This window comes from Denticeps clupeoides, chromosome 17, assembly GCF_900700375.1.
Source record: "Denticeps clupeoides chromosome 17, fDenClu1.1, whole genome shotgun sequence".
NCBI classification, from domain to species: Eukaryota; Metazoa; Chordata; class Actinopteri; order Clupeiformes; family Denticipitidae; genus Denticeps; species Denticeps clupeoides.
Window position 1 is genome coordinate 10525027 of NC_041723.1, and position 13715 is coordinate 10538741.

A 13715-nucleotide genomic window follows, 5' to 3' on the forward strand; every position below is an offset into this window, starting at 1 on the left:
CTCAATCCTAACATACATCAATACCCAATTTCAGTCAGGTGATGAGGGCAAAATGCACACCGGGCAGCCGTTTCTCTGAATTCAGTATAAGCAGGAGGCAATCGTCCTACTTATGGGCATAAAACGTGCTTTCTATCATCTCTCCTCCTTTCTTTTCTCTCAGCTCTGCAGGTATCATGAGGTTATGAGAGGGTTTGCATGTGTCGTTGGACCAGAATACACCGACCATGTGATGTGCTCAGAAACATGTAAACTGCTTGTACTGGGGTTTTACCACACGGTCATCAGTTTAGACTCTGCACCTGCTTAGCCACACAAATTTCACTATCGCTTGAATAGGCAGCATGTAAATATAAATATATTACCACTCTACTGCAAATTAAAATAATATCTGCCATCTGAATCTGCATTATCTATATATCAGAACTGATTGCAGTACAGCAATATTGTATAAGCAAAAACAATTATGGCACTCCAGCTTGAATTCTGCGTCTCACATTTTATATTTAGCGTGTTTATTGCATGTATCGTTCATGTGCACATCTTGTATTGTTTACTGTAGTTTAAACTTTTTGCCTGTTTAACTGTGTGAAGTTTTATTATAATTATTTGCATTGTCGCCTTTTTTTTCAAATCACTAGTCAGTCTGATTTATAAACACACAACCAACCAAAGCTACACATTTGCAAAACATTCCTTTATTATAAATAGATGATTTGTATAAAAATTGCATGCTCCAAACATGATTCACAATCCAGGGCCATAATTTAAATTAGCCAATACAAGTGACAAAAGCTTGTAATGCAGGTCAGACACAGTGGGACGAAAAAGTTTGCACAACAACTAATACTCACACTTAGAATAACATTTTTTTCTTTTTCAGAATTACATTACAGTTTTGTGTTCATTCTGGAATGTTCCAATTTTTTTTTTTTTTAACTGTCCTTACATAGAAATTCCATCATTTGTTATCAAGTGCTTTCGTTTTTTTTTTTTTCTGATTGCAAGATAAACGAGACGCATCTTAACTTCTTCCTGGACCAGCTGTAAATTTGGACAGAAATGGAAGTGACAGCTGCATGTCCTTGTTGAGACTTCGTCAGACAGCCACTTCGGGTAAGAAAAATGGCAGGAATGTTCCACAATCCTCATATGGCGTGATTGGCATAACTGACATATGTTGTTTTTGTTGACAGGGCTGGGGGGGGAAAAATGATTTGCTCGTTAAGTGCTGAATGATCTACTAATAAATTATTCATGCAATCCCCTTTTTTCAATAATGACTTTTGAGAGCTCTTAATATATTATTGCAAAGGAATATAATAATAATGGGCTATAATAGTTTATAGTGGCATATGAATGAGATAACCAGCATGACTGTGCAGGTGTGAATAATAAGAGATGAAAACTGGGCAGCAGCACTCACTGGCGTTGGTGTCTTTAGTCTCGCAGAGCTCCGTCTTCACCTCTCCGTTCGGCCGCTCACTGGCCAGCTGGCTGAGCTTGCTGGTCATGGTGGCAGCTGTGACGATGGCCTTGAAACTGCGCTTGTGTTTGGGCACATTCTGCTCGGGGTGAAAGATGATGATGTAGACCTTCGGCATGTAGAGCATCCCCAGGGCCACAGAGGCACTGAGGCTGAGAGACATGGTCAGCGTGGTCGTCTGGATGTACATCTAGATGAAAAAGAGCAGAAAAAAACCATCATCACACATATCATCATGTTCAGTGGTGGCCTAGCGGGTAAAGCGGGGAATGTTGCGTGTATCGAATCCTAAACCACCAAGGTGCCACTGAGGTCCCCTTGAGCAAGGTACTGTCCCCACACACTGCGCCTGTCATGGCTGCTCATGGAAATTGTGAAGGTTTAACTGCAGTGGACACATTTCCCAGTGTGCACCGTGTGCTGTGCTTGCTGTGACAATGACAAAAACAAGCACTTTCATATTCCATTCCCACGACTGCATGTACCGTTTTGGGTTGATAATGTACGTCTTGAGGATTTACAGAAATAAACAGAGGAGAAACTAACTACCCAGTTAATTTCTGTTTTTTTTTGTGTAGCATAAGGTCCCTTATTCTTCCGATTTTCTTTGTTTGTTCTCAAGATATGCAGAAAGATTGTCAGTGCTTTAATTCAAGACATTTGTGTTGTATTATGCAGCACCTCTAAAATATGAGCCTGTAGCATTTCCATACTTAAGCAATCTTGTCTACATTAATAGTCCAAACCTGTCATGCTAATACTAAAAATAGAAATGTGAAAAGTCCAATATCAGCCAATTCCACTGGGTTTATTGCCCAGTAATCTTCTTTTTTTTCTTCATTTCTTTACTGCGAAGTATTGTTTTTAAATGTACGTGCAATACTGTACGTGCAATCGAGTTACATCATTTTAATCTCACTGTGCAACTTGGAGTCATCTGAGCAAATACGGTGTATTGAGGGAGCATTGTGTTCATGTGGGGGTTGTATGTGGTGATACATTGATGTCGAGTTTTTGGTGTCGTGTCTGGTTTCTTTTTTTTTCATGGCCACCTTCAGTCAAATGTTCAAGTACAGGCCCTGGTACAAGCTTTTTATTTTGATCATAAGCCCACTCGACCTTGGTAAAGGTTTCTTATTCATGCAAGTGTCTTTCCTTCTTCACCAGGTCCCCTAATACAAGGCATTCAAGCAGTCTACTCACAGATTATTGGTTGTGCACGGTGGTACAGAACACTCAGAACACAGCCACAACTTTTTGCAAGTACACAGTGTGTTCACTATTTAAGCAGATCATAATGTTTTTATTGGGAAAGAACGAAAGTGGCACTTAAATAAAGCAAAGCACCAAATTGTGTTGGCCAAATAGAATTTCCCAACTGTATTACTGAGAAATGATAGCAGACAATGTTGTTTGTCCGCATGCTATTAGTGTGCATGTTAATATGTCAACTTTTAAAGTAAAGCTGTCTAGTCAAATTACCATGACTTTTTAATGTTGATGGACTAGATTTAATGCTATCTATTTATATTCATCTATAATAAGAGAACTGATCAGGTGGTAGGAGGAAGGACTGGCTTTTAGGTCAAAACTATAACTGGGCCACTTAACTGCACAGCCCCTACCAGCACTAGAAGGTAGTGGGGACCGAGATAAGGACTATAAAGTTAAAGTTAAGAACTAGACCCCGTACTTCCAAGGCCACTCACTTAATAATAATACATTTATTAATAATAAATTAATAATAAATTTAAAGTGAAGTGATTGTCACATGTGATACACAGCAGCACAGCACATGGTGCACACAGTGAAATTTGTCCTCTGCATTTAACCCATCTCCCTGAGTGAGCAGTGGGCAGCCATGACAGGCGCCCGGGGAGCAGTGTGTGGGGACGTGGCTCAGTGGCAACTCAGTGGCACCTTGGCGGATTATGGGGCCAGTTCCTTAACTTCCTTATAATAATAATATTAAAAGAGGCAGTGTGCCCTTGATGTGCCAATTTCATATATTGATATTAACATTATAAACCTCCTCACCTTCAACTGAGAGAAGCCAGAGCATGTCCCGGCATGAAAACATAAAATATTACGTTGTGAGAGCGCTGGGACTACCTTTTTCATTTTTTTGCCTACTTCCCGCTGAACATGTGGTTAAGAAGTGCAAAAACATGTCAGGTGATAATAAGGAACCAACAGAGAAGCTCTAATTACGTGTCTAAAATCATGCAGGGAAGAAAATGAAATGCTGTCTGAATTCTGTTCTCATGTCACATTTGTTTCCTAACTTTTGTTTCATTGCGCGCACGTTACTGCTCCGTTTCATCGCTCAGATGTATTTAATGCTAAACCACATGCAGCACTTTCACTGGCATATCTAAAGACGAGCCGTTCACAATCTATTTAGTTTTTTTGTCTTTGCAGCATGAATTTGCATGTTATTTAAAAGACCCAGAAATGTCTGTTCATGCGCTGCATGATATTGCACATCCCGCACAAATGTCATAATACATAAACAATACATAAACTCAAAAGTGAACAATTCTTGGGGTTTTGTAATTACCTGTGAAAGCCGACTGCACGTCGGCGGTGAAAAGTGTGTGCGAGGGATGGAGGGGGGTGGGGGGGGTTGCATAACTACACAACAGAAATTGTTCTGACACTCACGGCGCACCGAGCTAATGATGCCTGGTCCAAAACACGGTGCTGGAGAAACACACAGTGCAGCCACTGAAGCAAGTGCTCCACTCATCTCATCTGCATCACAGCCTCAAATTGACTGACACGGCGCGGCAACGAAATCTCCCGTGGCAAAAGCAACTTTGAAACCATTTTTAGACATGACAATTTTTAAACCGGCATTAGGGCCAATTTGCAGCACATTTCCATGGGACTTCTAGCGTTTCTGTAAAAGGCCCAGCTGTGCTGGGTTTTGATGTTCATCCCAGCCACTGGATAATGAGGGAATGCCACATTACAGTAGCCACGGTGAGTGGGGAGAGGAAATATCAACACTAAATACGGTGGGGCACTTTTTCGAGAGACCCTGAATACACGGGCTCCAAGCGTTCGACAGCATTCATCATTTCCAGGCAACTCAGCTAAATTCAGCCTGCACTACAAAACCTGGAGGGGTATTCAAGTATCCAAAACTCAGCATACACGCACCACGCCATTAAAGGAGTCTGAACAACAAACTTTTTGAGACGGTGAAATTGGCTGATGGCGGAACGTCTTCCGGATTTACCGGAATAAACCTGAAAGGTCTGCTGGTTAGTTAACTTTATCTTGGAGAGGAGAAACTAGCTGGCTACCCACGCCTTTCTGCCTAATCATTTCTGACACAGAGAAGACGAGTTTTAATAATGTCTTCATGAGAAAGATTTAAAAAGAAGGAGCCCGTAGAAACGGTTAACTGCTCTCAAACACCCTGACAATATCACATCTCCTTTTCAACTCCAGCCTCAACACTTGTTGTAGCGGTGAAGTTAAAAACGGAATATGAGGTGTGATGATTGGATAAAACACTGAATATCACACACATATTACAATAATCTATATAAACATAATCCAAAAAGAAGCAACACCAATACATGCATCGTGCTTACTGGACCTGTACCTGTTTCATGGTGTCTATGTCATCGTCCTTATTTTTGATTGTGTATACCTGACGATATGTGTATAAATACCGCCTGCTTGTTTGTATGTCCTTGTACCCTGTCCTGTATTATGTGAGTTGGTCCAGTGTACGTTGTGCGAATGCGTCCAGTGTTCCTGCAGTGGTGTCTTAGCGGGTAAGTAAATGGACCCGTGATCGGATGGTTGCCAAATCGAATCCCGGAACGCCAAGGTACCACTGAGGTGCCACTGAGCAAAGTACCGTCCCCACACGCTGCTCCCCCGGGCGCCTGTCATGGATGCCCTTGCCCACCAAGGGTGATGGTTAAAAGCAGAGGACACATTTTGTTGTGTCACCGTGTGCTGTGCTGCAGTGTTTCACAATGACAATCACTTCACTTTCACTTTACTTACCCTCTCTGCCGACTGCGCCGTCCCGAAGAAGATCGGTATGAAGGCCAGCCAGATGATGCAGGTGGTGTACATTGTAAATCCAATAGGCTTGGCTTCGTTGAAGGTCTCTGGCACGCCCCTTGTCTTGATGGCGTAGACGGTGCAGGTGACCATCAGGAGGATGCTGTAGCCCAACGAGCAGATGAGCGAGAGGTCAGAAATGTCACACTTGAGGACCCCACGGGCATTCCCAGGGTCCTGAGTGCGCTGCTCTCCGTAGTCCACCACAGCATGAGGCGGGTCCATGGCGAACCACAGCACCACCCCCAGCAGCTGCACTGAGATCAGACTGAAGGTGATGGCCAGCTGGGAGGCTGGGCTGATGAAGCGTGGCGCTGTCACCGAACGTTTGCCCTGTTCGAAGATGCGGTGGATGCGGTTGGTCTTGGTGAGGAGGGCGGAGTAACTGAAGCACATGCCCAAACCGAGGAATATGCGCCGGAAGGAGCAAGTTGCCAGTCCCGGAGTGGCAATCATGGGAAAGGTAATGACATAACAAAGGAAAATGCCTGTCAGCAGCACGTAACTCATCTCACGGCCGGAGGCCCGAACTATTGGGGTGTCATTGTAGCGCACAAATGTCACCATTACAAATGTGGTTGCCAGGATGCCCAAAATGGAGACGAAGATGGGTACCAGCGCCCAAGGCGAGTGCCACTCCAGCTTGATAATGGGAATAGGTTGGCAGCCGGTGCGGTTGAGGTTGGGCCGCTGGTCATAGGGGCACAGCTCACAGGTGAACTCACTGGCCTGGAAGTAATAACCCTCACAGGGCTCACAGTGCCAGCAGCAGGGGACACCCTTCACAGTCTTCTTACGTTCTCCCATCTGACAGGGCAGGCTGCACACTGAGGAGGGTACCGAGGTGTCCCCGTTCGCCCACTGCATTGCATCCAACTGAGTACAGCAAAGTACAAGAAGTAATGATTATAACTGAAATTGATTATATATGCAGTACTGGTTTGGACGCGCCTTCTCATTCAATGTGTTTTCTTTATTTTCATGAACATTTACATTGGTAGATTTTCACTGAAAGCATCAAAACTATGAATGAACACATGTGGAGTTATGTACTTAACAAAAAGTGGAGACCTGACCTCCACAGTCACCGGACCTGAACCCAATCCAGATAGTTTGGGGTGAGCTGGACCGCAGAGTGAAGACAAAGGGGCCAACAAGTGCTAAACACCTCTGGTGTTGAACTCCTTCAAGACTGTTGGAGAACCATTTCAGGTGACGACCTCTTGAAGCTCATCGAGAGAATGCCAAGAGTGTGCAAAGCAGTAATCAGAGCAAAGAAACTAGAATATAAAACATGTTTTCAGTTATTTCACTTGTTTTTTTTAGTACAAAACTCACATGTGTTCATTCATAGTTTTGATGCCTTCAGTGAGAATCTACCAACGTAAATGGTCATGAAAATAAAGAAAACACATTGAATGAAAAGGTGTTTCCAAACCTTTGGCCTGTACTGTATATATAGTAATGATTATAACAGAAGAATATTTTCAGAATATATATATAAGTTTGTAAATTATGTAAAATTAATATTATTAACCCCTTAAAATTCAGAAAATATGTTTTATTAAGGCATGACCTAGGAATAAATACTAAATACATTAGTGAATGAGTGTGGTACCCATCGAAAGGCTAAATGTTAAGGTTTTAATTGATTAAATTAAGATTATTAACAGATCTCTTGTAGGGTTTGTAAAAAAAACACAGCATTCAGTTTTCAGCCCATCTTACTTTTTACAACATGGTCTGCTGTTTAAAAATATTATTTTTATATTGATGCTGATATGTGGTGGTTGTGTAAATCAGTTCATCAGTACAATAAATACATCGTCATAAAACCCACATAAAGAAGATGTGACTGCTTAGAAAGGCCTGTTTGTGCTTCACATGTGGATGACAGCTAATAACAAATTACATTATATTCATGTTGATGCTGATACACACTGAAAAAGAAATGCATTTCAAGCAGTGGTGGCCTAGCAGGTAAGAAAGCGGATTCGTAAACCAAAAGGTTGCAGGTTCAAATCCCGAAACGCCAGGGTGCCAAAGTACCGTCCCCACACACTGCTCCCCGGGCGCCTTTCATGGCTGCCCACTGCTCACTAAGGAGGATGGTTAAAAGCAGTGTGCACAGTGTGTTGTGCTGCAGTGTTTCACAATGACAAAGCAATCACTTTCCTGTGTAATCTGTGAATATGAGTTTTTATATTTTATCACTGAATCTGCCAATAGATTCAGGATTTCAGCAATCAAATTGTCAATTTATGTCTGCCTGTGAATTCCAGTAAATATTCTATTTCATGTAAGAGTTGATTATGGGGCATGAAAGGTTATTTCCAGCACAATAATCTCTCTCTCTCTAAAAGTGGATTGAAAATTGAAATCCAGGAAATGGATGATGGGCAGTAAAAGATTTTATCGATGTACCTGTGCTTATAGTCATGCATGCCATGCAAATTAATTTAGCATTTGCTCACATTTAAATGCAGCTGATCCGTCCACTGGCCGATAATTCTGTATTCTGCTGTTTTGTTGGTAATTTGATACTGATAGATGTCATAGCGTCCAGGGGCATCGCCATTCTCATTGAACACTACAGGAGTCTTGGCACTTCCTGGGCACAGAAAACAGCATGTAACATTCACAACAAGCATCATTTACCTTTAAACAAAACGGCAGAAAAAAAAGTAAAAAACTAATTTTAATGTCAGAACTGAGTTCATTTTTTTATTAAGTCAGTGAACATAACAAACAGTAATATACACAAGGGCTGAAACGGTCACCATCTAAGTGGTCACCATCTATCACAGGAGGAGAATTAATCAGCCTCACTTATAAGGTTGATTTGTGTCTCTCCGAGCGTAACAGGCACGAATAGTCAGAAATATGACCAGACCACACGGCTCCACAACCGGCTTCCCTGGCTGATTACATCCTGCCTTGGAGCTCGCAGCACAAATAATATTAACCTGCCCTGTGAAATCGTTCAAGACCATGCATTATTCAAAATAAACACTTGCAGCAGGAACAGAAGGAGCCATGGAGGGGGGTGGGGCATAATTATGAACGCTCATCTCATGAGGCCCAGAGCCATGCATTATTAAAGCATCTGCAGAATGCCATCTGAGGCAACCAGGAGGGGCTGTGTGGTGTCAGATGAAGTGAAGGAATATCTGTGGTGGGAAAAGGAAAAATTCTCACGCTCTGCGATCTGTCCGCAGAATAGCATCACACCGGAAAGAGCAGCTGCTAAGCAATGCATTAAAAACAAGGCATGCATAGCTCTGCATAACTCACTCTAATTCCTTACTGGAATTTAAATGCATTCCTTAATAAGGACACAAAAAACATTTCTGCTGAATGTACTGCAACCTGAGCTGCAGGATTTAAAGGTTTAAGGTCTTGATGTCTCGACTGAAGAGGCCCTTTATTTGTGCCTTTTTTCTTTTGAAAACTTATATAAGTGCTTGTCTGCATATACCAGCATGACAGAAAACTATAGTGTGCAGTACAAGAGACCCTCTAATCTAACTAGATTAGGTTTACTATGCGTGCATTCAATTACATTAACTGAGACACACACACACGTTCAAGATATTCTTTAATTTTCTGTGTTTGGAACACGGGCAGCCTTGAAAAAACTCAAAATATTAATTTCATTGTATTTGAATGTTTCCATGCCACAACTGAACAATAATTATAAATTCTTGCACATACCAACATCACAATAAAAGCCTAAAAATCTGACATTCTAAATTATATCTAATACTAATATATTAATAAACATGCTTGTCCCTTTCTCCCCGAAACTTGCATTCACACATAAGATATTCTTGTGTTTTTCAATCTTTGGAATTTGCTCAATCACCAGGGCTTTAAACCCAAAGACCTGCACCGGGGCCACAATCAGCACCAGACTGTCACTGCTTCACATTTAATAAAGCGCGTGGCATTCCTGAAGGATAATTAGGGAGCCGGGCAGATCTTTAGATTAAACTTAATCACAGGTTGGGCCCAATCAAGGCAGAAGAACGAGCAGAAGATTCTGCCAGGGCCAAACCTGAAGAGTAATTTATAATTGAGACGTGGACATGACTTGTATTTGATGTCGGGTCTGCAGTGAAGGACACTGCCCATGTGGCTCCAGAGAGAAGATGTTTTTTTTCCTCTATCGCAGACTCTGCTTTAAAAGGCTCTGAAAATCTGAGTAAGCCCACTGATTGTTTAGCACATAATTGCCTTTCTTCCGGCATCGTTCCTCCCCGCATGGCTTTCACCAATGTGTCTTTGAGAATAATGGACCTTAATAACTGTGACATAAAACTGCAATATTTTTCTGCCCACAATAGGTTCAGCTTGGGAGAAAAAAGCCAGAAGCCTCTTCATTATTTTCTTAAAGTGGCATCAGCTGCAGAGAAGGGTGCCATGTAGCTTGCTGGTAATGGTTAAATTAACTTTCCACGTAATTATTTCCGGTTCAGGTGATATATGAACATCGCTTCAGGAAAAATGTCACCAAATTACCGATGATTCAAAGCATAATCAGGCTTTCAAAAATGAGACTTAAAAACAGGAGGACAGCTTTAACGTCACTGTCATGCTAATCAGACATTTATGTCACACTCGAGGTGCAGAGGAACGATGGACACAGAGGGTTGGGGGAACAGATGAACAAAGTTTATTTGAACGGAGGTAAAAGTCCACCACGCCTTGCACTCAATAAGGTCCCCTGTAGTTTGTCACTCAGGGCTGGCAAACACAGCCGCCCCCTTGTCAACTGTCTCAAGTCCAACGCCTTAAGCGATCATATGAGAACGTCCGGGACACCCTTGTTAGAGCGACAAAACCATGTCTGGTTTGGGAACTGCACCGCATCAGACCGCAAGACCCTACAGCAGATAGTGAGGACAGCTTCACTCCATAACACTCCATTTATAACACTTGCTTTATCAGGAAATTATGAAGGACCATACACCCCCCTCACATGCACTCTTCACAATCCTACCATCCAGAAACATGTACCGAAGCATTCGGGCCTTCACAGCAACACTGTGTAATAGCTTCTTCCCACAAGTCATCAGACACCTGAACACTCAGACACCTGACTCACCGTACACACCGTACCTCATATGTCCAGAACATAGCTCTATTACATTTCTATTACAGCAGCATTTGCACATTGTTACTCTGCACCTTCATGACTTGTTTCACTGGTTTTTAGCGCTGTCTGTATTGTTATCCTTGTTATACTTGCACCGCTTGTCTTGCCCGTGTCCCGTGTTTGTACTTCATGTAGGTTATCTGTCAGGTTATTTGTCTGACATGTGCACTTTATGTCAGAATGTAACTTTGTTTAAATGTTACACAGCATCAGGTTCCACAAAAACGTTGTTTTGTTTCACTATGTATTGTCCAACATGTATGAAGTTGAAATGACAATTGGACCTATTTACACACGATCAAACCAAACACACAGCAAAAACCAGTCTTGGGGAAACACGGGACACGGGGAGCCCAGAGGCCCCTGGGTTTCTCAATTTATGACAGATTGGGATTTTACAATCCATTGTAAGTACTGAAAGAAGACAGCATAGCATATATACAATATATTTTCAGTTCTGAGGGAACCTAAAGGTATATTAATTAGTCATGGAATACTTGAAGGTGCATTTTGTAAAATGTAGGGGGACCTTGTTACGAACCGGTCTAGGGCTCCGGCCCGTAACAAAAGTAAGGACACAAACGTAACCCTACTATGACGAAACGGATAATTTTAACAAGTATTTTATTAACTACTAAATATATAAATAAATAAGAAATACATACAAAACGAATTACAACGACTAACGGCAAACAGAACAGGAAAACAGAGAAAAACAAACAAACACCGAAGCAGGCCGACACAACAAGTTGCGTCGCCTCCTAGGGGAAGCGCAGGGGAAACCGGAAGTGATGTCAAAGGGAAAGGGTAGGAAGGCAGGTGGGTGGATGGCACGGCAAGCGCAGCCACGAAAAAGGAGACTGAGGCTCCTTTTATTCTGTCTGTCCCACAGCAGGTACAGGTGGGCTCAATTTACAATCACCAGGCACCTGCAAACAGCACAAAACACAGAACAGAAACACACCCAAAATAACAGGACGTAACAGACCTGCAACCAGAAATTAAATACAGGCTGTTTTTATTAGAGAATAATTACCTGGAACCACGAGTAGACATGCTTTCACGAGCTTGACATGAGACCCTTCAAATTCACAGAGGTGGACATTTTTTTCAGCATAGTGCTAGAACGCATTCATTTACGGCATGTTGCTCTTCCCACATAAAAGTTCTGACATCTGAAGCATTACATACTGCTCCTTCATGCATATTTGAGATTAGATAAGCTGTGTAGTTTGAGGGTTAAGTGTATGGTCACAGGCTCATTTAGCTGAAGAGCAAGCAAAGCGCACTTGGCAGGGTGTTTCTCCACGAATGGCTCTTCTGTGTCTTCCTCTCAAGCAAGCAGTTCTCACTGACTGCTAACAAGCCGCCCACAATAGCCCCATGGAAAGTGTATGAAAATGGTTGGTTCAATACTGAAGATAGTTGCTCTCCAATGAATAACAGTGGAATGAATGCAAACGATGCAAAAAAAAAGAAAAACAACTAGATTTTATCCCACTCCAGAGACGCCCAAAACCACGACTCGCTACTGGATCAAATTTAAAGGGCTGGTGTAATGGGCAGTCATGCAGTGTCCCGGTCGTTAAGGAGGCACGTCGCATGATAAATTCGCCAAACAGCAGAATAAGTCTGAGAGCTGAGGTGGCATTTGGGCGGAGGTGTCGACTGAAAGCAGGCATTAGCTCTGAGAAATGGCTCTTGGAGATCTCCAACTCATTGAGCCGATCTCCAGGTATCGATCGCTCCACTGCTTCGCGGCTGGCTGTCGGCGGACAGAGCGTGGCGTCCTGTGCACCCCCTCGTCCCTCCTGCATTTCCCACATTCATTAAACTGCCATTTACTTACATCCTCACTCTAAGCAACATGTGTAAGACAGACCTAATCAATAGGAGGCCAAACAATGAAACTATACCTGTCTAATCTGATGCTGATAATCAATTTAAAGTGCATTTAGTGCATTGGAAGTGTTCCTTCAAACTCCTGCTTAGTTTTGTTAGTGTGTAAATAGTATGTCTGCATGTCTGCATAGTTATGTAGTCTCAGTGCATGTATGGTCAATGTTGATGGTTTAATTCCATATATACTGTTATTAATAAGAAAGATAAATACGACAGGGCAGTATGCAAATCTACCCAGGTAGGTTCATGTGAAGGACAAAAGAAAATCGCTCTTCTGGACATAATCAGTCATAATGAGAACACAGGACAAAGACAGTCCTTTCATAGCCCACATAATAGAAAAAGGTTATAAAACCGCAAATATGTTGTTATGTCAAAATCTTGGGACAAACCTCATGGAAGGTGTATTAAAATGTTTGATAGAATTCAGAGCATTGAAGATGGTTCACAACTAACACACTTACACTACCCATAATTAAAAATATTCCTTGCTCTAGAGCTCTAATGTCGCTGTACGGGCGGGAGTCCCCTCCCCTCCCCTACATATTTTAATGCTCTGATAGAATTATTTTTGGGGTTTATCTTTTACTATCAGCCTCATAATAATACTGTCACCCCATTCTGATGACCTTTTCAGCCTCTGTCATCTTTATAAAGACTGTCTTGTGACGGGTAGCTTCAGTGATAAATATTTTTTGTGAAGTTTGACATTCATACATTTGTTTTCATTGAGAAGCCCCAATACTGTTATAATAATGTCATAGTAATCATCGTTAACCTTTATAATTCACTCACAGTCCCACCAGTAAAATAGACTGATTTTGAATAAAGGCACTGTAAGTCGCAGGTCCATGACATTCTGCAGTTTTGTCTTGTGTAGAGGTTCATCACCTCCATTCTCCATATCTTTGTCAAACGGCCTCCCCCAGAGCAAGAGGTGTGAACGGCCAGCCATTTGTTTGGGGTCTCCTGCTTTGTCTTTGTCGGGCTACGACACCCCCCAAAGCAGGAGACATCAAGGGTCTGGCAGGACGGAAACAACAAATTCTGATTGGTCTGTGGCAACTTCCTGGGAGTCAA

The 13715-nt window shown here is 42.2% G+C and overlaps 1 protein-coding gene across 2 annotated transcripts in view; it reads right to left on the reverse strand.

The window, feature by feature from the left end:
• Positions 1–678: 678 nt before the first annotated feature.
• The window catches only part of grm8b (glutamate receptor, metabotropic 8b), a 76747-nt gene continuing 63710 nt past the window's right edge, over positions 679–13715 (reverse strand). For both annotated transcript variants that reach the window (XM_028957907.1, XM_028957906.1), the window contains 4 exons: positions 8050–8186; positions 5516–6451; positions 1427–1676; positions 679–1198 (listed from right to left, as the gene is read on the reverse strand). In XM_028957907.1, coding sequence (XP_028813740.1) covers positions 1149–1198; positions 1427–1676; positions 5516–6451; positions 8050–8186 — 1373 coding nt within the window. In that variant the 3' untranslated portion in view covers positions 679–1148. The remainder of the gene's footprint in view (positions 1199–1426; positions 1677–5515; positions 6452–8049; positions 8187–13715) is intronic.